The 20,296-nt window shown below is 44.2% G+C and overlaps 1 protein-coding gene across 1 annotated transcript in view; it reads left to right on the top strand.

Moving 5' to 3' along the window:
- LOC139472876 (serine/threonine-protein kinase SIK3-like) overlaps positions 1 to 16,010 on the top strand; it is a 54,979-nt gene extending 38,969 nt beyond the window's left edge. Inside the window, exons 10-15 of the mRNA XM_071255345.1 lie at positions 180 to 486; positions 932 to 1,220; positions 1,629 to 1,783; positions 4,779 to 5,017; positions 6,183 to 6,266; positions 9,765 to 16,010. Of these exons, the coding sequence (XP_071111446.1) occupies positions 180 to 486; positions 932 to 1,220; positions 1,629 to 1,783; positions 4,779 to 5,017; positions 6,183 to 6,266; positions 9,765 to 11,114 (2,424 nt within the window). The 3' untranslated portion in view covers positions 11,115 to 16,010. The remainder of the gene's footprint in view (positions 1 to 179; positions 487 to 931; positions 1,221 to 1,628; positions 1,784 to 4,778; positions 5,018 to 6,182; positions 6,267 to 9,764) is intronic.
- The last annotated feature ends 4,286 nt before the right edge of the window (positions 16,011 to 20,296 follow it).

The raw sequence follows: 20,296 nt of genomic DNA, 5'->3' as shown, positions 1-20,296 counted from the left end.
TTGTGGATGGCTCAGCAAGTCTTATATTTCTTTTGGCAAAATAAGTACATACTACCGCTTAGAACTTATAGCAAGCTGAAACATTTATAAGATCAGTAAAAAGACTTAAGATATACAGACAGTAGTTAGATCGGGAAGATACTTCAAGGGGAGATAACTCTGCCTTCCTTCTTTCCCAGCCTGAGGACAGCAATCAGTCAGATTCGGACGAGGAGCCTTGTCCCGAGGCTCTGGCGCGGTACTTGGCCATGCGGCGCCACACCGTTGGCGTGGGGGACCCCCGGCACGAGGCGCCAGAAGACGCCCGGGTCAAGATGGCCCAGAACCAAGCACTCACTGCCACACCGCAGCCCAATTTCTTCATGCCGTTCACGACGTTCCCCAACACAAACCTCCCCCAGTACCTCCCACCAGTCTCATCCCCCCTCCAGAACGTCTCCATCACCGATCACAACCTGCTGCAACCTCCCATTCCATTAGGGCAAGGTACGTATATCAAGGTTGGTTGGTTGGTTGGTTGGTTGGTTGGTTGGTTGGTTGGTTGGTTGGTTGGTTGGTTGGTTGGTTGGTTGGTTGGTTGGTTAACGCCGCACTCAGCAATATTCCAGCTATATGACGGCGGTCTGTAAATAGTCGAGTCTGGACCAGACAATCCAGTGATTAATATCATGAGCATCGCAATTGGGATCGATGACATGCATCAACCAAGCCAACGAGCCTGACCACCCGATCCCGTTGGTCGCCTTTTACGACAAGCATAGTCATTTTTTACAGCAAGCATGGGTTGCTGAAGACCTATTCTATCCCGGAATCTTCACGGGTCTGATATCAAGGTAGTGTTATTCAAATGATATGATTTTTAAGTGAGCCGTTACTTTAACCTGCCTCTTGTTGTTAGGTGAGCTCTTACTTTAACCTCCCTTTCATTCAGGTACATCCCAGATGGCTAGAAGAGCGTCTGACGGCGGTGCTAACATCCACCTCTTCTCCCAACACTTCCAACGCCAGATGTACTTTGATAGCCAACCAGGAAGTCATGAAGGGTTGTCTCCCTTGAGTCAGACAACATTGTCCCCGACAGGGTTGTCACCCCTGAGCCAGTCGACGCTGTCCCCTACGGGGATCCCACTGCCCACGCCGTCCCTGCAGAACTCCATCACAGTGGAGGAGGTGGAGGATGGTGGATCGGACCAGGAGCCGGATGCTGATGCTGTGTACAGGTGCGTGAAGGGGCAGACTTTAGATGAAACTAGAAACGTCTCTGTGATATCTACTGACATTCCACCCTGCATCTGGGGGCCCAGTCGTCTAAGGCGCAGCGATTCGCTGTGCAGAGTTGCGTCCCTTGGGTGCCCCAGAAACCTATGATTGTGAGTTCGAATCCTCGATTATGTTTCTAGGTTTGTCAGCACCATACCCGTGCTCGTGGGTTTCACAGAAGTGGTAACATCTGAGACCTGCATCACTTGGGGCTTTCCCCCCACATCAAGCTGACACGTCGCGACATAACTGTAATACTGTTAAAAGCGGCGTTAAACCCAACTCACTCACTCACACACACATTCCACCCTACATCTAAGGACAATATGCATATCAAAAGCTGGCACTCATCTAAACTTTTCTTTCAGATATTTAAACAATCGCGGATGGTCCAAGCGACACACGTTAGCGATGGCCAATCCGATGAATGAGATCCCCGAGGAGCTACAGCGGAAACTGTCTCTCCAGCCAATCCGACACCGACGGGGCGGGGGCCTACTGTCCCCCACAGACCGCTCAAGTAGTGAGTTGATCACCACCATCAAAGGCCATGTTAGGGTCACATGCAGTGATCCAGGCGACCCCCAATTATTAATTTCAAGTGTTCTTGGGCGACATGATTTTTATTTCTTGGTTTACAGATTTTAAACTCATTTCAAAAGTGAGGTAGACCAATTTAAAAAAAAAAGCCTCAGAGATTTTTTTTATTTGAATTTTGTCCTAAAGAGTTAAGTAGGTATAAAAAAAAAAAATATTCAGGTAACAAAATTAAAAGAACTCAATTTTTCAAGAACATTTTATCATATCCCTAGCACTCAGCTTGTGCACAAATGGCAATATAACAATATTCATGTCATGGGTGGAAGTGCATGAAAGACGCTGCTATTTTGGCAGCATGGGCAACGTTTAACTCTTTCAACACCAGCCGACCAGAAGATTTCTGCTGTGACACGAGACTCTTGTGTGATAGATGAAGCCAACATTTATCAAGGAAATTATCTGCTTGTAAAACATCTCTCCTACTACATGTATGGCCATACACTATTTGAAAGGTCTAATTAATTCTATTGTTAATAAATATGAAAGTTATGTGTATTACATTATTTAAATAATTCATTTACAACTTAACAAAGTTCGTTTTTATATAAAAAATAATGTTAGCTAAAACATTCATAATGTTCCAGATTATGGACCAATGAAGCAAAAATTGAACGATTTTTGGCAAATATAAGATTATATAAAATCCACTTACCTATTTCTTTTTTATTTTCATTTGTTTACGTAGTTGGAACATTATTTTAAAAAGAATTACAAATGATATCTGTCATCACCCATTTCCTGATGATAGTGGCTGTCCGCTCACTAACATGAGGAAATACCTCAGTTTTCAGAGCTTCGTATTAATAACATATACGTTGAAGGCTGCCATACATATAAAGACTTATTTTGTTTCACCGACTTAATCTGCTACAAGGTTCGTGATTGGTCAAATTTAAGCACGTGACCTAAGGCAGCCAATTAAATTACAGCAACAGTAATTGTCAGACTTTGACGAAAGGTTTGGGTTAAATCATGTTATTCTGAACGTTTTAAGCATTAAATCGCGATCTAAATTAAAAAATATGGAATTTCATGGATGCATAGTGCTAGGTTATGAGCTGTGACAAAGATTTCTTATGCATTCATTTTGGCATTAAACACATCGTGTCCGAGCCGAGAAATCAAGGCGAGGAATGTGATGTCATTTGACTTACTATTACACGCGATCGCACGAAAAGATGGAAATAATAACTTAGATGTCAGTTTGGCAACTTTTAGATATATTTTTGTTGACATTATTACTTTGTATAATATGTTTGAAGATTTGCTTGAAACGTCTTTATTTTGCTGTTTGACATGTTCGATGAGGACCCATTGTCGAAGTGTGTCCGAGAATTGTACTTTCAATTACATTTCTGGAAATAGTGAATAATTTTTTTAATCTATTGATAAAAAATGGAATACGTATTTCGGATATTGTGAAATGTGATAGATTTAATAAATGAATGATATGACAAGTAGCTTAATAAAATTATAAACTATTTTCACGTGACTTGGTCGGGCTACCATGCACGCGGTGTGACTCGTGGCTTTGCATTGACAAGTTTTGATGGTATTAGAGAAGGATCCCAGCGAGAAATATCAGAGTGACTTCCCTTTGCTTGACGCCCGACGAGGAAATGAAATTCTTTTTTTTCACTTTTTGACGAAAAGATCGGCGGTAATTAAAAAATTGGGTAATTTTCATTTTATTTCATTTTTCAACATTTGGACTATGAAAGAGTGGTGTATCCGTAAACCAAGAAATAGAAAAAAATGTCTCCTTACAGGAAACATGAGGGTTTTGTAAAGCTATGAAATGTTGTAGTGTACTGTACTGCACGATTTGATAGTTTGTCTAATTACAGGGCCTTTTATTTCTTTCAAGAATTTGGTACCATGTACATCCCTCAAGACACAACATCTGCACCCATTCTATACATTTGTGTGTTCTGGACGCACATTTCTGTGTCACGTAAAGCGCCTGCAGCACCACAATTCAGATAGTTGTTCACGGTATCAATCACTGGATTGTTTGGTCCAGGGCACAGTTCCACTAAGGTGGTCGTAATTCCCATACTTGAACATAGATTAGCATAGATAGTACCAAGGTGATCGAATCTTGCATGTTTTAACATAGATTTACGACAGATGTAGCACTAAGGTGATCGAATCTTGCATGTTTTAACAAAGGTTTGTGACAGTCCCAGCACTAAGGTGACCGAGATCTTGCATGTTTTAACATAAACTTGTAACAGTCGTAGCACTAAGGTGATCAAATCTTGCATGTTTTAACATAGACTTGTGACAGTCCTAGCACCATATTGATCGAGATCTTGCATGTTTTAGCATAGACTTGTGACAGTCCCAGCACTAAGGTGATCAAATCTTGCATGTTTTAACATAGATTTGTGACAGTCCCAGCACCAAGGTGATCGAGATCTTGCATGTTTTAGCATAGACTTGTCACAGTCGCAGAACTAAGGTGATCAAATCTTGCATGTTTTAACATAGATTTGTGACAGTCCTAGCACTAAGGTGATCAAATCTTGCATGTTTTAACAAAGATTTGTGACAGTCCTAGCACTAAGGTGATCGAATCTTGCATGTTTTAACATAGATTTGTGACAGTCGCAGCACTAAGGTGATCAAATCTTGCATGTTTTAACATAGATTTGTGACAGTCCTAGCACAATATTGATCGAGATCTTGCATGTTTTAGCATAGACTTGTGACAGTCCCAGCACTAAGGTGATCAAATCTTGCATGTTTTAACAAAGATTTGTGACAGTCGCAGCACTTTGATTGCTTTGTGGAATAGGGCCCAGATAACTTGAAGACCTGTAGTGTTGAACAACTAACTACAGACGTAAGCAGACAACTGAATACTCATCAAGTTGACAGCCTGTAGCCAACTTCCTACCATGCATTGTTTGCAGCTCGTGACTCCTTCAAGGACATCACCTCACTCCACCTTCCCAACGAGCGCTTCTCCCCGGTGAGGCGTGCCAGCGACGGCCTGGCCAACCTGCCCAAGTACCAGCAGGTGCATCTGGAGAAGATCTTCAACCAGACCCTCGGGGCCCAGCAGCAGCAGCAGCAGCAGCAGGGGCAGGGGTCGAGACACAACAGTCAGAACAGCGTCAAGGCCATCCAGCAGGAGTGCCAAGAACTGCAGGTGGAGTAGCGGGGCAGGGTGGTGGAGTGTCGGGGCAGGGGTGGTGGAGTGTTGGGGCAGGGGTGGTGGAGTGTCGGGGCAGGGTGGTGGAGTGTCAGGGCAGGGTGGTGGAGTGTCAGGGCAGGGGTGGTGGAGTGTCGGGGCAGGGGTGGAGGTGTGTCGGGGCAGGGGTGGAGGTGTGTCGGGGCAGGGGTGGAGGTGTGTCGGGGCAAGGGTGGAAGTGTGTCGGGCAAGGGTGGTGGAGCGTCGGGCAGGGGTGGTGGAGAGTCGGGGCAGGGGTGGTGGAGTGTCGGGGCAGGGGTGGAGGAGTGTCAGGGCAAGGGTGGTGGAGTGTTGGGGCAAGGGTGGTGGAGTGTCGGGGCAAGGGTGGTGGAGTGTCGGGGCAGGGGTGGAGGAGTGTCAGGGCAGGGGTGGTGGAGTGTCGGGGCAGGGGTGGAGGAGTGTCAGGGCAAGGGTGGTGGAGTGTTGGGGCAAGGGTGGTGGAGTGTCGGGGCAAGGGTGGTGGAGTGTCGGGGCAAGGGTGGTGGAGCGTTGGGGCAGGGGTGGTGGAGTGTCGGGGCAGGGGTGGTGGAGTAGCAGGGCATGGTGGAGGAGTGTCTGGGCAGGGGTGGTGGAGTGTCGGGGCAAGGGTGGTGGAGTGTCTGGGCAGGGATGGTGGAGTGTCGGGGCAAGGGTGGTGGAGTGTCGGGGCAAGGGTGGTGGAGCGTTGGGGCAGGGGTGGTGGAGTGTCGGGGCAGGGGTGGTGGAGCGTTGGGGCAGGGGTGGTGGAGCGTTGGGGCAGGGGTGGTGGAGCGTTGGGGCAGGGGTGGTGGAGCGTTGGGGCAGGGGTGGAGGGTGATGGAGACACATGGCTGGGGTGTAGGTGTAGATGGAAGATGGTGGTGGGTTGTTGTCGGTATAAGGAATGTCTTGGTCCGAAGTAACCAATGTTCTGGTTCCATATAGGTGATTATGTTACTGATATGAGGAGAGCATTATGTTGTTTGGCAGAGAAGGAATAGGCATTGTTCTGAAAATCCAGGAAGAATATATTTTTAAGCATTTCAATTTTTGGTGGGTGGTGAACATGATGATGATGATGATGATGATGATGATGATGATGACAATGATGATGATGACAATGATGATGATGATGATGATAATGATGACGATGTTTTCCTGGCAGAAACAAGCTGGTTCAGTGGATGTAGAAAAACAAGCAGAGCTGCAGCAAAAACACACAATGTCCCGGTTTCAGCAATCTCTACAGGTGAGTCCAGTATTCCGTTCTTCATCCGTCACAAACATCATCCGGTGTAGCTCTGCTGTGTTTATTAGCCCGACATGTCCTGTTGATTTTCAACCTGTGTAAAACTGTTATTCGTATCCCTTTATATTTTTGTCATGATTTTGTTTCCTTCCTTTGATTTTGTTCAGTTTTCTTTTGAATTTTCTCATCTCACTTTAGACTCCAAAACACGGCGCTAAGTGACCGCAACAAATCTGCATGGAACCGTGTAGTGAGAGTTACCTCCCCTTGCATTCCCTGCTTTTCTTGATTCTGTTTTAACTTGGGCATGGGAAGCTGTCAAACCTGTAACTGGTTTTTGAGGCCAATTCAAATAATATATGATGCTAAGTGCAGCTGTTGAATCAAAGTAGATGTCTGTGCTAAGTTAGTTATGAGAAAGATTGCGATTGCGATGACCCATTACTTCCAGGATATTGTCGCAAATGGGACGCGTGTTTTCAGCAGGATGACTGGAAATGTAATGCCCTGGATGGCCGAGGATGTCACAGAAATTTAACAGCTCAGGCTTAAGACCACTGGGTTTGTCCCACCTTCCTGAGGCAAGAGAGTCAACTGACTATAAAAGTCCAGTTTCCACCCTTGCCGAACTAGGCTGGAATTACTGGGCTCGATCGGAGCGCCACCAGTGGCTATTACCAGTTATGTCCCTTCTAAGCCTCTCCTATGGACCAATTAGATTCCACCTCTCGTATCACTTGCGATTGTGATAAAACGAGTCTTACATCGTGAATTACATCAAATCACATGTGCACCTTGATTAAAAGCATGAAAAGATTAAAATATATCTGTTGTCAACGAGATGGCGGTGCACATGCTGTACAAATCCTGCAATCGACCGAAATCTGTACGACAGTTAAAAACCGGATTTCGATTTCGGTGCGTGATTTTGATTGGACTATGCAAAGACTTGTTAGTCCGGCCAAAATGTAACTCCATAATACCAGCCTAGTTCGGCAAGGGTGGAAACTGCACTTTTATAGTCAGAAAGATGGGTTTTCCCCAGACACAGAAGGTTGATGATTTTGTAGCAAGAATGAATCTCCCTTTAATAAACCAACCTTTCTTTGTACGATTCCATCTTCCCGAGGCAAGTGAGTTAACTGACTACAAAAGTCCATTTTCCACCCTTGCCGAACTTGGCTGGTATTATGGAGTTACATTTTGGCTGGACTAACGAGTCTATCCATAGTCCAATCATAATCGCGCACCGAAATCAAAATCCGGTTTGTTAACTGTCGTGCAGATTTCGGTCAATTGCCAGATTTGCAAAGCATGTGCACCTCCAACTCGTTGTCAGTAGATATTTTCCAAATCTTTTCATGTTTTTAATCAAGGTTCTCATGTGATTTAATGCATTTTGCGATGTAAGTGTGTTTTATCACAATATATATCCTGATTATCGATCAGATCGTCCTGAAGGGCGCCACCATTTTGTGTGAAGCAAACGCAAGTGATACGAGAGGTGGAATCTGATTGGTCCATAGGAGACGTTTAGAAGGGACATAACTGGTAATAGCCACTGGTGGCGCTCCGATCGAGCCCAGTAATTCCAGCCTAGTTCGGCTGGACTTTTAAAGTTAGTTGACTCTCTTGCCTCGGGAAGATTGAACTAATCAGGACATCACATTTCAACTGTCCTGACTGACATGTTGCAGATTTGACAGCTTTCATTCAGCCAAACCTGACTCTTGCCTCCCCAAGAGCTGTAGACATGACCTGTACTCACCTCGTAGAGTAGAACGCATGTTATCGGTTGTAGCAGGATCACTTCGGGTACATGGGGTTTCATGCGTCCTGTGTTATGCCACAAACCGGAGGCAAGTAATGCGGGACGCATAAAACCTCATGTACCCCGAGTGATCCTGCTACAACAAATTTATCTTACCAACATGTTTTGATCTGACATTGTCAAAGAATTAAAATAAAAAATTCCAAATTGATAGAAAACAGTTGTTCGATTGAGCTTGAGGTTAATTTGCGCTATGTCACGTAACTTCTATTGACTGGGGGGGGGGGCACGGGTGGCCCAGTCGTCTAAGGCGCCTTGATTCGCTGTGCAGAGTTGAGTCCCTTGGGCACGCCAGAAACCTATGATTGTGGGTTCGAATCCCAGTTCGCCCCGATTATGTTTCTAGGTTTGTCAGCACCATACCCATGCTCGTGGGTTTCACCGAAGTGGCAAATGTCTGAGACCTGCATCAATTCAGGCTTTCGTACCACATTAAGCTGACACGCCGTGATATAACTGGAATACTGTTTAAAGCGGCGTTAAACCCAACTCACTCACTCACTCACTCTACTGACTCGGAAAAAGCTTTCTCTATATCAACGCTGGACCTCTATCCTGTCTTCAGTTGTTTGAAATGTAGCTTTGTGTTGTCTGTCAGTAAAAACTAGGGGTGCCACGATAAATCAAACTATCGATAAATTGCAATTGGTTAGCGCTTGAAGTCAATAAATGGATTATTAAATCAGTTTCCGATCAATAGTATTGATTTCAGTTAGGAATATCAATAGTTTCGATCGCATTTACCATATCAATAAAATACATGCAATGCTTTTCAAATTTGTTTGTTTTTTATCTTGAGTGGTAGCAATTTACATTGGTAATGTGGAAGATTCTTTTTCTTGAATTATTAAGGTAAAGAAAAAACAAATCAGTCAGATCTCAAACTTTACATTTTATTTGTTGTTATGGTTATCACATTCAAAGGAAACTTTAGTTCCAAGGTTTAATTCAACTCTAAAATCCATCTAAAATGATACTCTGAAAACTAGCGATATTTATCGCAGTAGTTGCTTGCAGTATCAATAGTTATCGCAATAGTTTCTTTCAATATCAATAGTTATCGCAATAGTGATTTCCAGACCAATAGTCACCCCTAGTAAAAACTCCTGTGAAAATTGTAAATGTGAATGCTTAAGAAATTGTTTTTTTCTCAAACTGGTACTAATACCTTTCAGTGTAGTTTGCAAGGAATAACTTATCTTTTTCTTTTGGGACTGTTTTCACTGATAAGTTGAGATGGTGCAGATGATGATGATGATGGTGGTGGTAGTGATGATGATGATGATGATGATGATGGTGGTGGTGGTAGCGATGATGATGGTGATGGTGGTAGCGATGATGATGATGATGATGATGATGATGATGATGGTGGTGGTGGTAGCGATGATGATGATGATGATGATGATGGTGGTGGTGGTAGTGATGATGATAATAATGATGATGGTGGTGGTAGTGATGATGATGGTGGTAGTGATGATGATGATGATGGTAGTGATGATGGTGGTGGTAGTGATGATGGTGGTAGTGATGATGATGATGATGATGATGGTGGTAGTGATGATGATGGTGGTAGTGATGATGATGATGATGATGATGGTGGTAGTGATGATGATGGTGGTAGTGATGATGATGATGATGATGATGATGATGATGACTTTCCATTTCAGACTACATCCACTCTGCAGAGATCTCCCGTGCCTTCCCCACCTCTCCCAGCATCCCCCAGTTTCCAGCGGCAACAAGTCACATCAGATGTGTTGCCTGGCAACTTGTATCAGCACCTTCAGCGACTGCACTTACAGCAGATCCAGACATCGAGTGCCTCTTCCCCGTTCAGCCGAGCCTCGCCCCCAACCTTGACTTCTGTCCTGCCACCGTCTCAGCGCTCCGAGTCCCCCACCCCGACCTACACCCACCTGCTCCAGAACTACCCCCAGACCCACCAGCGTAGCAGCTCGCCCCCAAACTTCCAGAATCTCCACATGATCCGAGAGGACGCGGGGGACGCTGCCGAGCCCATGAGGACGGAAGAAGAGGACATGTTTGTAGATACGACAGCAAGCAGCGAAAAAAATGCACAGGAAGTGAGACACAGACAGTTTGCGGGGAAACCGCAGATCAGCATCACTGATACACAAGGTCATGTGACCGATGTGACGAACGAAGACGATGAGCGTGTTTTAGATAGAACGAATGTGCCAAAGACTGTGGCCTCCGGGGCCTCAGGAGTATCATCAGGGGTCGGAGCCAGTCCACTGCAGTCACCTATGACCTCCGACCCCATTCAAACAGGTCAGCATCCCCGGCAACCCGGTGCCCCCACCTATCCCTTGTATCTGTTTAATAACTATGTAAATACAAACCTGGCCGGCATCCAGCCGCCATTGTTCCCACCTGAGGATGCGGCTGCGGAGATGGGCGTGGTCAACTTGTGCAACTCCCAGTTCATCCTCAACAGCTCCCGCCTCCACCGAACCAACCAGTCACGGTTCCGGCGCCATCACACCCTCCACGACGCCCGTGACCCATTCTTCCAGTACACCCTTCAAAACACGCCCCTCATTAACACAGACTCTATACCTCGAGGTCACAGCTTCGACCAGGCCGACCTCCAGTCGAGGACGGTCCTCGATCTCTCCCCCCAACACAAGGCCGCTCACATCACCCACTCCCACAGCCAGGAGAACGTAGTGTCTGCGCCGGTCAATGGCTGCTATTTCTCCTCCCCATCACCGATTAGCATAGACTCTTCCAAGGTAGTCATTCACATCAACCCCGACTTGCACAAAACTGTTGACGATGTGTTGTCTGCGATCAAAAACATGTTAGATACTCGATGTCCGGACGTGGACTACCACTGCTCGCAGAACTTGTTCCGTCTCCAGAACGCAGACGTCCAGGTGGAGCTGGAGATATGTGACGGGGACGTTCCAGGGGTGCAGGTCCGGAAGCTGTCCGGGGACAGTGTCCAGTACTCCCGCCTCTGTCATGATCTGCTCTCCTGCATGAATAATTAAGTCATTACTGTCCAAACTCTCTGTCACAGTCACGTGTAGGCAGCTCTGTGTGTAGGATGTATAGGCTATAAGTTTCCTATCAGAGGGGCAGGTCAGCTGAAATTGCTGAATCAAACAGTGACCTCGTAAACTCTTAAAACAGCAACAACAATAGGCTATTATGTCACAACCACACAGCTATGTGTAACAGGACCAAGAAATAGGAAGAGGTCTAAGTGCTGTTTTATATTATTGTATGGAATACAATCTCAAAATACAGTGTTTAAATATCTCTGAATTTCAGAAAAGAAGTTACATACAGTCAAACCTCATTGTGTCGAGCTTGGATGTGTCGAATTTACGGTGTTCTTGAACTCATTTGGGAGTCCAAAGTATCTAAATTAAGTGTGAAATTCCACTGATGTCTCGAACCATGGATAAGTAGAATTTTTCCCAGGTCTCCACGAGTTCAACACAATGAGGTTCGACTCTATTAAAAAAGTAACTTTGAGAAATCACATTTTGAACATTTCTGGTGCCTCCGCGCTGATAGAGATTGAATATTGCTAAAAGCAGCTAAAAACAATACTCACTCACTCACTCAATGTTATAGGGCATAACGGGGGCACGGGTGGCCCAGTCGTCTAAGGCGCTGCGATTTCGCTGTGCAGAGTTGCATCCCTTGGGCACGCCAGAAACCTGTGACTGTGGGTTCGAATCCTGGTTCGCCCCAGTTATGTTTCTAGGTTTGTCAGCACCATACCCGTGCTCGTGGGTTTCACCGAAGTGGTAAACGTCTGAAACCTGCATCACTTCGGGCTTTCCTCCCACATTAAGCTGACACGCCGTGATGTAACTGGAATACTGTTAAAAGCGGCGTTAAACCCAACTCACTCACTATAGGGCATAGCAGTGATTGTTTTCTGTTGCTAACTGTAACGTGCTGTTTTACAAAGAGAGCAATAATACGTGTCATGTTGGATATCACACTGCTGCTTGTCTTTGTAGGGCAAATCATATTTCTATTTTAAACATTTATTTTCGTTTTTAAATTATTTAATTATTTTTTTTAACTTCAGTGTAGTTAAGTTTGTGTGGATTCATATTTTGACATATTTTAAAATATTTATGTGAAACAAAATAATTGTGTCCAGTATCCAGTGTGACCTGTAATACTGTAAGCTGTGACCATGTACGATATCTATCCATGGTCAGGGCTGGTGATGATCTGTGATGGTTTGAAGCTGTGTATACTGCATGCTGTGACTGTGACAGGGAGTGTCTTTGTGTTTTGCCAATGTTGAAAGTCTGGCCTGTAGACAAGCCTCTCTTTTTAAAAATTGTCTTCACTGTTGAAGTGACACGGTTGATTTTTGTTTGAGGGTGACAGTTTTATATTAGGAGGGTTGCAATATTTTTAATAACTCATTTTTTCCCTTTGGGGAAAAGATTCACTTATCCCTGGGTTTTACAAACATTTTAATCAATCACCGGACATGAGAAATGTCCAGAGATAAGTACTGTTTTGTGGGTACCAACAAGTGTTTAGTTCCTCTTTTCAAACCCAACATATACCGTATTCAACGTAATGAGCGCTGAGGGTGCTCTCAAAATTAGAAATAGGGGGCTGTTATTTTAATATAATTTTGGTGAAAAAAAAACAGAGTTGAAAGATTGTAAATTTCAAGGTTCATGCTGAAAGCATGAAATGATACAAAAGAAAAGTCTGTGCATTTTATACACGACAGATATATTTTCCAGAATTTAATTGCCCATAATTAAGGGTGCATATAACGCACGAGTGCGTATTAGACACGAATAAATAAGTCTTGTGTACATTGGTCAATCAGAAGGGGTGCTAATTGGGATTGTTCACTAGCCAATACATTAGCAAATATCACCGTGGGCGCTTATGAGAGCGGGGCGCTTATTACGCCAAATCCGGTATGTCTTGAGTGATGACCGTCTGTCCCAGGGAACTGACTTTTAAAAGGGTAAATGATACTTACACATGCACCTCACTGGTCCAAGGTGTCAAGACTGAACTTTTCCGAAAGTTTGACCTACAATTGTTTGTTATTGATCATCAATAATCAACCATGTCTCTCCAGACAGTGGGACTCCTACAGGCGGAATGTAGACATGCCAATGTTTAGCATGATTAGAGCAAAGAGAGTTGAATATTGAGTTGTTTTATTCAGTGGAGATTTGATATATCTCAGGGTTTTTTTTATAATGGTTTACAGATGCTCTGACCCAAAATGCTGAGAAAATATAAAAAAATTAAAATTATTATTTTGAAAAAAATATTTTGATCACTGCCGACCCGAAACACATTCGTGTTAGAATAAAAAATTTATTAATAGAATCATGCAATGCACTAACAAGACTACTTTCGCTATCAAAACTTTCCACATTGCAGAAGGATAGCTTCTGCACTGATTTATGAGGAAATGCAGTGTTGGTGGTTAGGGGACGTAAGTCCAGACCTCATAGAGGAGCAAGCATGTCAGGGTTATAGTTATGAATCTCAATGCTTCAATTTTTCTACAAATTGGAACTGAATAAAACTGACAGAAAATGTAAACCGGACAAGCTACAAACTTTGCATCTTCCTGAGGCAAGAGAGTTAACTGACTATAAAAGTCCAGTTTCCACCCTTGCTGAACTAGGCTGGTATTATGGAGTAACATTTTGGCTGGACTAACGAGTCTATGCATATTCCAATCAAAATCGCGCACAGAAATCAAATCTGGTTTGTAAACTGTCGTGCAGATTTCGGTCAATTGCAGGATTTGCACAGCATGTGCACCGCCATCTCGTCAGCAGATATTTTCCAAATCTTTTCATGATTTAATCAAGGTGCTTACGTGATTTGATGCATTTCGCGATGCAAGACCTGTTTTATCACAATATAGATCTTGATTATCGATCAGATCGTCCTGACTGGGCGCCACCATTCTGTGTGAAGCCAACGCAAGTGATGGAATCTGATTGTCCATAGGAGAGGCTTAAAAGGGACATAACTGGTAATAGCCACTGGTGGCGCTACGATCGAGTCCAGTAATTCCCGCCTAGTTTGGCAAGGGTGGAAATTGGACTTTTACAGTCAGTTAACTCCCTTGCCTTGGGAAGATGCAAACTTTGAGGACTGGTAAAATAATGTTCTCACTAGTTCTCAGGGGTATTCTTAAAAAATTTACATGTCTTAGGCTGCCATTGAACTAATATGAATCAGAAAGGTGTTTACCTGGCTTAACTCACTCACTCTCTCAGCCTTAGTCAGGAATTGATTATCCCAACCTTTTTAATTATTCCATCATTCCTAAAATTGATCCATTATTCTATTTCACCAATGGCAGTGTTCCTTCCATAAGAGGCGACCATGCTTGTCATAAGAGGCGACTATGCTTGTCATAAGAGGCGACTATGCTTGTCATAAGAGGCGACTAACAGGATCGGGTGGTCAAGCTCGCTGACTTGGTTCATGCATGTCATCATATCCCAATTGTGAGAATCGATGAAGTCAATCACTGGATTGTCTGGTCCAGACTCGATTATTTACAGACCGCCGTCATATAGCTGAAATATTGCTGAGTGCGGCATTGGACAGCAAGCAAACTATGGCAGTGTTAAAGAAGGGAGACAACTCAGTTTCAACATTACTGAAGGGAGACAACTCAGTTTCAACTCTTTTTGTAGGGAAGTCAAAGACATGTCTATTTGATTCACTGTGACTCCCTCACATGGCCCTGCCCCTACCAATGTCAGAGCACTCCCAGCTTGTATTGGCTGGTGTTTTATATATATACATATATATATTTACATATATTTAATTGTTCTATAAGACTCCACGGTGCAGTTGTTTGCGACCGATGTTTGTCACGATATTGGATGACGTTGAACAGGGTGAGATGAATGTTTACTATGACGTTCAGTTGTTTCTTTCTATCCCATTTATCCACAAGCCAACATAGGATGAATATTGATTTCATAGTTTTAATTTTTAAATATTTGTGATTTGATTATTTACAATTTGCTGTTTTATTCGATTCTTGACTTTGTGACAGAATGACATGGCCTGTTGTTTGTGTATTGGGCCGAGAGACAGAGAATCAGGTGTCTACTGTGACAGAATGAGAAGGGAAAAAACGGGTGGCGTGAGAGGATGGTCAGAGAGAGAGAAGGAGTGGTCAGTGAGAGAGAAGGAGTGGTCAGAGAGAGGAGTGGTCTGTGAGAGAAGTGGTCAGAGAGAGAGAGAAGGAGTGGCCAGTGAGAGAGAAGGAGTGGTCAGTGAGAGAGAAGGAGAGGTCTGTGAGAGAAGGAGTGGTCAGTGAGAGAAGGAGTGGTCAGTGAGAGAGAAGGAGTGGTCTGTGAGAGAAGTGGTCAGAGAGAGAGAGAAGGAGTGGTCTGTGAGAGAGAAGGAGTGGTCAGTGAGAGAGAAGGAGAGGTCTGTGAGAGAAGGAGTGGTCAGAGAGAGAAGGAGTGGTCAGTGAGAGAGAAGGAGTGGTCAGTGAGAGGAGTGGTCTGTGAGAGAGAAGGAGTGGACAGTGAGAGAGAAGGAGAGGTCAGTGAGAGGAGTGGTCTGTGAGAGAGAAGGAGTGGTCAGTGAGAGAGAAGGAGAGGTCTGTGAGAGAGAAGGAGTGGCCAGTGAGAGAGAAGGAGTGGCCAGTGAGAGAATGAGTGGTCAGTGAGAGAGAAGGAGTGGTCAGTGAGAGAGGAGTGGCCAGTGAGAGAAGGAGTGGTCATTGAGAGGAGTGGCCAGTGAGAGAGAAGGAGTGGCCAGTGAGAGAATGAGTGGTCAGTGAGAGAGAAGGAGTGGTCAGTGAGAGAGAAGTGGCCAGTGAGAGAAGGAGTGGTCATTGAGAGGAGTGGCCAGTGAGAGGTGAGGTCAGTGAGAGAGGAGGTGTGGTCAGTGAGAGGGGAGGTGTGGCCAGTGAGAAGAGTGGTCAGTGAGAGAGAAGGAATGGTCAGTGAGAGACGTAGTGGTCAGTGAGAGAAAAGGAGTGGTCAGAGAGAGAGGAGGGTTGTCAGTGAGAGAAGGAGTGGTCAGTGAGAGAGAAGGATAGGTCAGAGAGAGAGAGAGGTGTGGCCAGTGAGAGAGAGAGGTGTGGCCAGTGAGAGAGAAGGAGTGGTCAGTGAGAGAGAAGGAGTGGTCAGTGAGGTGTGACCAGTAAGATCAGTTCTCAGCTGTTATGTCACTTGTAAGCACATGCTGTGAATTGAAAATGTGGCTGATTTCATTTCTGTTTTGATAAATCTGTGTACGTACTGTGTGTGTGGTCGTCCCATCGTGTGCCATATGTCAGGGTGTCATCAGTGAGGTGCTCACATTCAGCTGACAATTTCTTTCACTCACACTAGGAATTTCTTTCTCAAGTTTTGAGGAGGCTTTTATTTATAAACAGTTTAGGGTCACAATTGAATGTGTTGGGAAACAAAAACACAAGCGGTGATCTCAAGTGGTGTCCAAGCATGTCCCCCTTCAACTGAACTTAATTTGATTCCATGCAAGTCCCCTTAAACTGAACTTAATTTGATTCCAATGAAGTCTCCCCTTAAACAGAACTTAAGTGGCTTCCATGTGAGCCCCCCTTAAACTGAACTAAAGTGGATTCCAAGCATGTCACCCTTAAACAGAACGTAAGTGGCTTCCAAGTGAGCCCCCTTTAAATTGAAGTTAAGTGGATTGATTCCAAGCAATTCCCCCTTAAACAGAACATAAGTGGCTTCCAAGTGAGCCCCCTTTAAATTGAAGTTAAGTGGATTCCAAGCAATTCTCCTTTTCCCCAAACATAAGTGGACCTGTTCAGTTGGGTTGTGGGTTGTGGGTTGTGGGTTGACCCGCGTCCAGAGTTGTCCTGTGCTGTGTCACCAGCCTGAACTCAATCAAAGAAATGGAATTTTGCTTTCATGAGGTTTAACCGTTTTCGTGTCTTTTTGTTTCATTTTTGAAATGAGTCATGGTTCTGTTTGTCACTGTTATCTGTAAGTTCAGTACCTTTTGTATGCAGACTTTAATTCTCAATCTACCATTCCATTCAGTGCAGGCAGTAACAACAGGCTACATGTCATGAACAGGAGGGTGACAGCAGGTGCCCAGTACTATTGCTTGTCTAGAGCACTCACTCACTCACTCACTCACCCACCCCCTCACTCACTCACTCACTCACCCCCTCACTCACTCACTCACTCACTCACCCCCTCACTCACTCACCCCCTCACTCACTCACTCACTCACTCACTCACTCACCCCCTCACTCACTCACCCCCTCACTCACTCACTCACTCACTCACCCCCTCACTCACTCACTCACTCACTCACCCACCCCCTCACTCACTCACTCACTCACTCACTCACTCACTCACTCACTCACTCAGCCAAACCTGGCCATGCTCACCTCCTGGATAAATTCCTACAGACAACATTTATTTGGGCCAAAGAGTTAGGGGGAGAGGAGGGGGGGGGCTTGTTCGTATCTTTGTGTTTCCAAGTGTGTCAACTTCACCCTTGCTTTAGCAAATACCCGGTAAATTATTTTTTTAGTTCCTTCTAGCTGTGTGTAGGTCTGGTATATTGTCATCAAAGTGCTATGACATCAAAACTGGGGACTGTTTCAGTCTCCAATAGATACAGAATGCATTTCTTAGTAAGTCTTAGGCATATTTCCTTAGTATTTATAAGTGAGTTATGAAACATGGATATCAATATATGCTGGATGTTATGTCGATGGCATGACGCTTGTGTGACGCTGTACTTGTCAGTGAAGATGGTCAGTCAGTGCGAGCAGGAAGTCTGTGGGTGTCTGTTAGCATGTACCCAACGGCAAACCTGCTGTCTAAGACAAACCAGGTGATATTCCGGTTCTTTTTTAAAAAAAAGGAATCTGTTCCTAATATCCTAAATAAATTAAAATAATTGTTCCAAGAGAGATATTATTTTTATTTTACCACTTATTATAACATCATGCAAACAAAACTCTAACACCCCACACACCCTACCCCTCCCTCACACACACACACACACACACACACACACACACACACACACACGAGCATACTAAATAGTTACTCCCTTCCTGATTTTTTTTAAATTATCACAATTCATACTTATTATGAGGTATAAAATGTATTTACTAGGAAGATTTTAAGCCTAAAAATTATAGTTCCAGTCCTGCTCTGCAAAGTGTGTGGCTTTCACTCCCAATCTTTGATGAGCAGAAAGAAATGTTGAGATGCATCTTTCTCCTAGACGCGAACACTCCATTCTGGTCGGGCATTGAAAGTGGTTTGTTGTATAGACACAGAAGCCATTTGTCAGACCATCAGCGTAATTAATCATACACAGTAGGTCACAGTCAGTTTCTAGGATAACGCTCAATCGTTCCGTATTATATATCAGAATGATCACCGAATACATTATTTTACTGTATTGTTTGATTGGAATTCAGTTTTAAGGTGAATATAGTACTGTACAATGAGAACTGATGACCAACTGAATCATTGAATCATTTTCTCACCATTGTAGGAGTTTTATGTTTTATGATAACAAGAATCATGTTAAAGGTCAAGGTCACAAGAAGTACGAAACTGCTGCCATTGCTAACTAACGACTTCGCCTGTTGCAGGGGAGACAACTATGTCGTACTTACTGTGTTAATGAACTGTCGCGTGTGGACATTTAGTGTGTCTTGTTGTTATACATAAGTGTGTTTTTGTCAAAATATACTGCTCAACATATGATAGGGGTAGGGCTCCAATATGTTCTTACAAGAATAGTATTCAAAATTTGCCTCAGAACTGAAATGTGTGCTACTTGATTAAGCATAGATACAAAGTTCAATAAGTTGTCGTCGCGTTATGTCATATTGTGAAATATCTCGGTTTCCCTGTCAACTGTTGAGTAGTATATTAGTGGCTTTGGTATGTCCGGACTTTGTCATGTTTTATTGTCAATATGTGACATTTTCATATTTATACCTGTCAGTATGCGACATATTTTTGACTGTTGATATTTAACATTGTCATATTTTTGTTTGTCAGCGTGTCACATTGTCATATTTGTGCTAGTCAATATCTGACAAGGGTTTTAGACAGTTCATATGACATCATCACATTTATGGCGGTCACTATATGACATGGTTTTGACTGTTGATATCTGACATTGTCATATTTTTATCTGTTTATATATGGCATTGTCACATAATGTAAATACTTGACTTTGTCACAATACTGTCTGCCGCTGTACAACATTGTCAGGATTCTGTCTGCCGCCATATGACATTGTCATGATATTTCTGCCGGAGATCGACATTGTCCCGTCTCCTTCAGTCTGACATTACTGGATGTTCTGCGTGGAACGTCACTGTGATCCCATGCCCTTCAGTCCCCCCTTTGTTGTTTTCTGATGAGTTCCTACTGTTGTACATACTGCTTTGTGTCTGTGAAAGGGTGGGTGGAGAAGATAAACTCTTCTCAGCTGTGTACGAAAGTCAACAATGTGTATATATACATGAAGCTATTCCTTATATTGGGGTGGGATTGCGCCCACCCCCCAAACTGTTGTTACCCATGTCGAGATAACCCAGGGTCCAGATGGGGTCAGGTCACCCATGTCCCGCCACCTGCCTCCGTTGCCCCGCCCACCTGCCTCCGTTGCCCCGCCCACCTGCCTCCATTGCCCCGCCCACCTTCCTCTGATGCCCTGTCTACCTGCCTGTATCAGCCTGACCACCTGCCAACACACTGCCCATCAGCCTCTATTGCCCCACCCACCAGCCTCCGTTGCCCCGCCCGACTGCCTCAGTCGCCCTGTTCAGCTGCCTTCATCGCCCCACCCACCTGCCCCTGTCCTACACCTGCTTCCTTCACCCCACCCACCAGCCACCATCACCCAAACCACCTGCTTCCATCTCCCTTACACTTGTCTTGTGTCTCTAAAGTATTTCAAATCAGAGGTGTCAAATAACAATAAACGCCCTCTGATTGAAAAAAATGGAATTAAGGTAATGAGGGAATTATGACACAATTTTTTTAAAATGGGCATGAAAAGGATGTTAGATTTATGTTGAGGGAGAGGAACAGTGGTTATAGTGTTGTCATGAGGCATTTGTGTCGGCGATATCAAGATAGAAGGAATTAGGAGAAACTTTAGCCGGTCTTTATGAAGGCTGAGACATAATTTTCACATGTAGGTCAAATCA

This window comes from Haliotis cracherodii, unplaced genomic scaffold (genome assembly GCF_022045235.1).
Source record: "Haliotis cracherodii isolate W230 unplaced genomic scaffold, xgHalCrac1.p SCAF_25, whole genome shotgun sequence".
In the NCBI taxonomy this organism is placed as follows: Eukaryota; Metazoa; Mollusca; class Gastropoda; order Lepetellida; family Haliotidae; genus Haliotis; species Haliotis cracherodii.
Note: the sequence above shows the minus strand (reverse complement) of the source record. Positions and strands in the feature narration are given on the sequence as shown.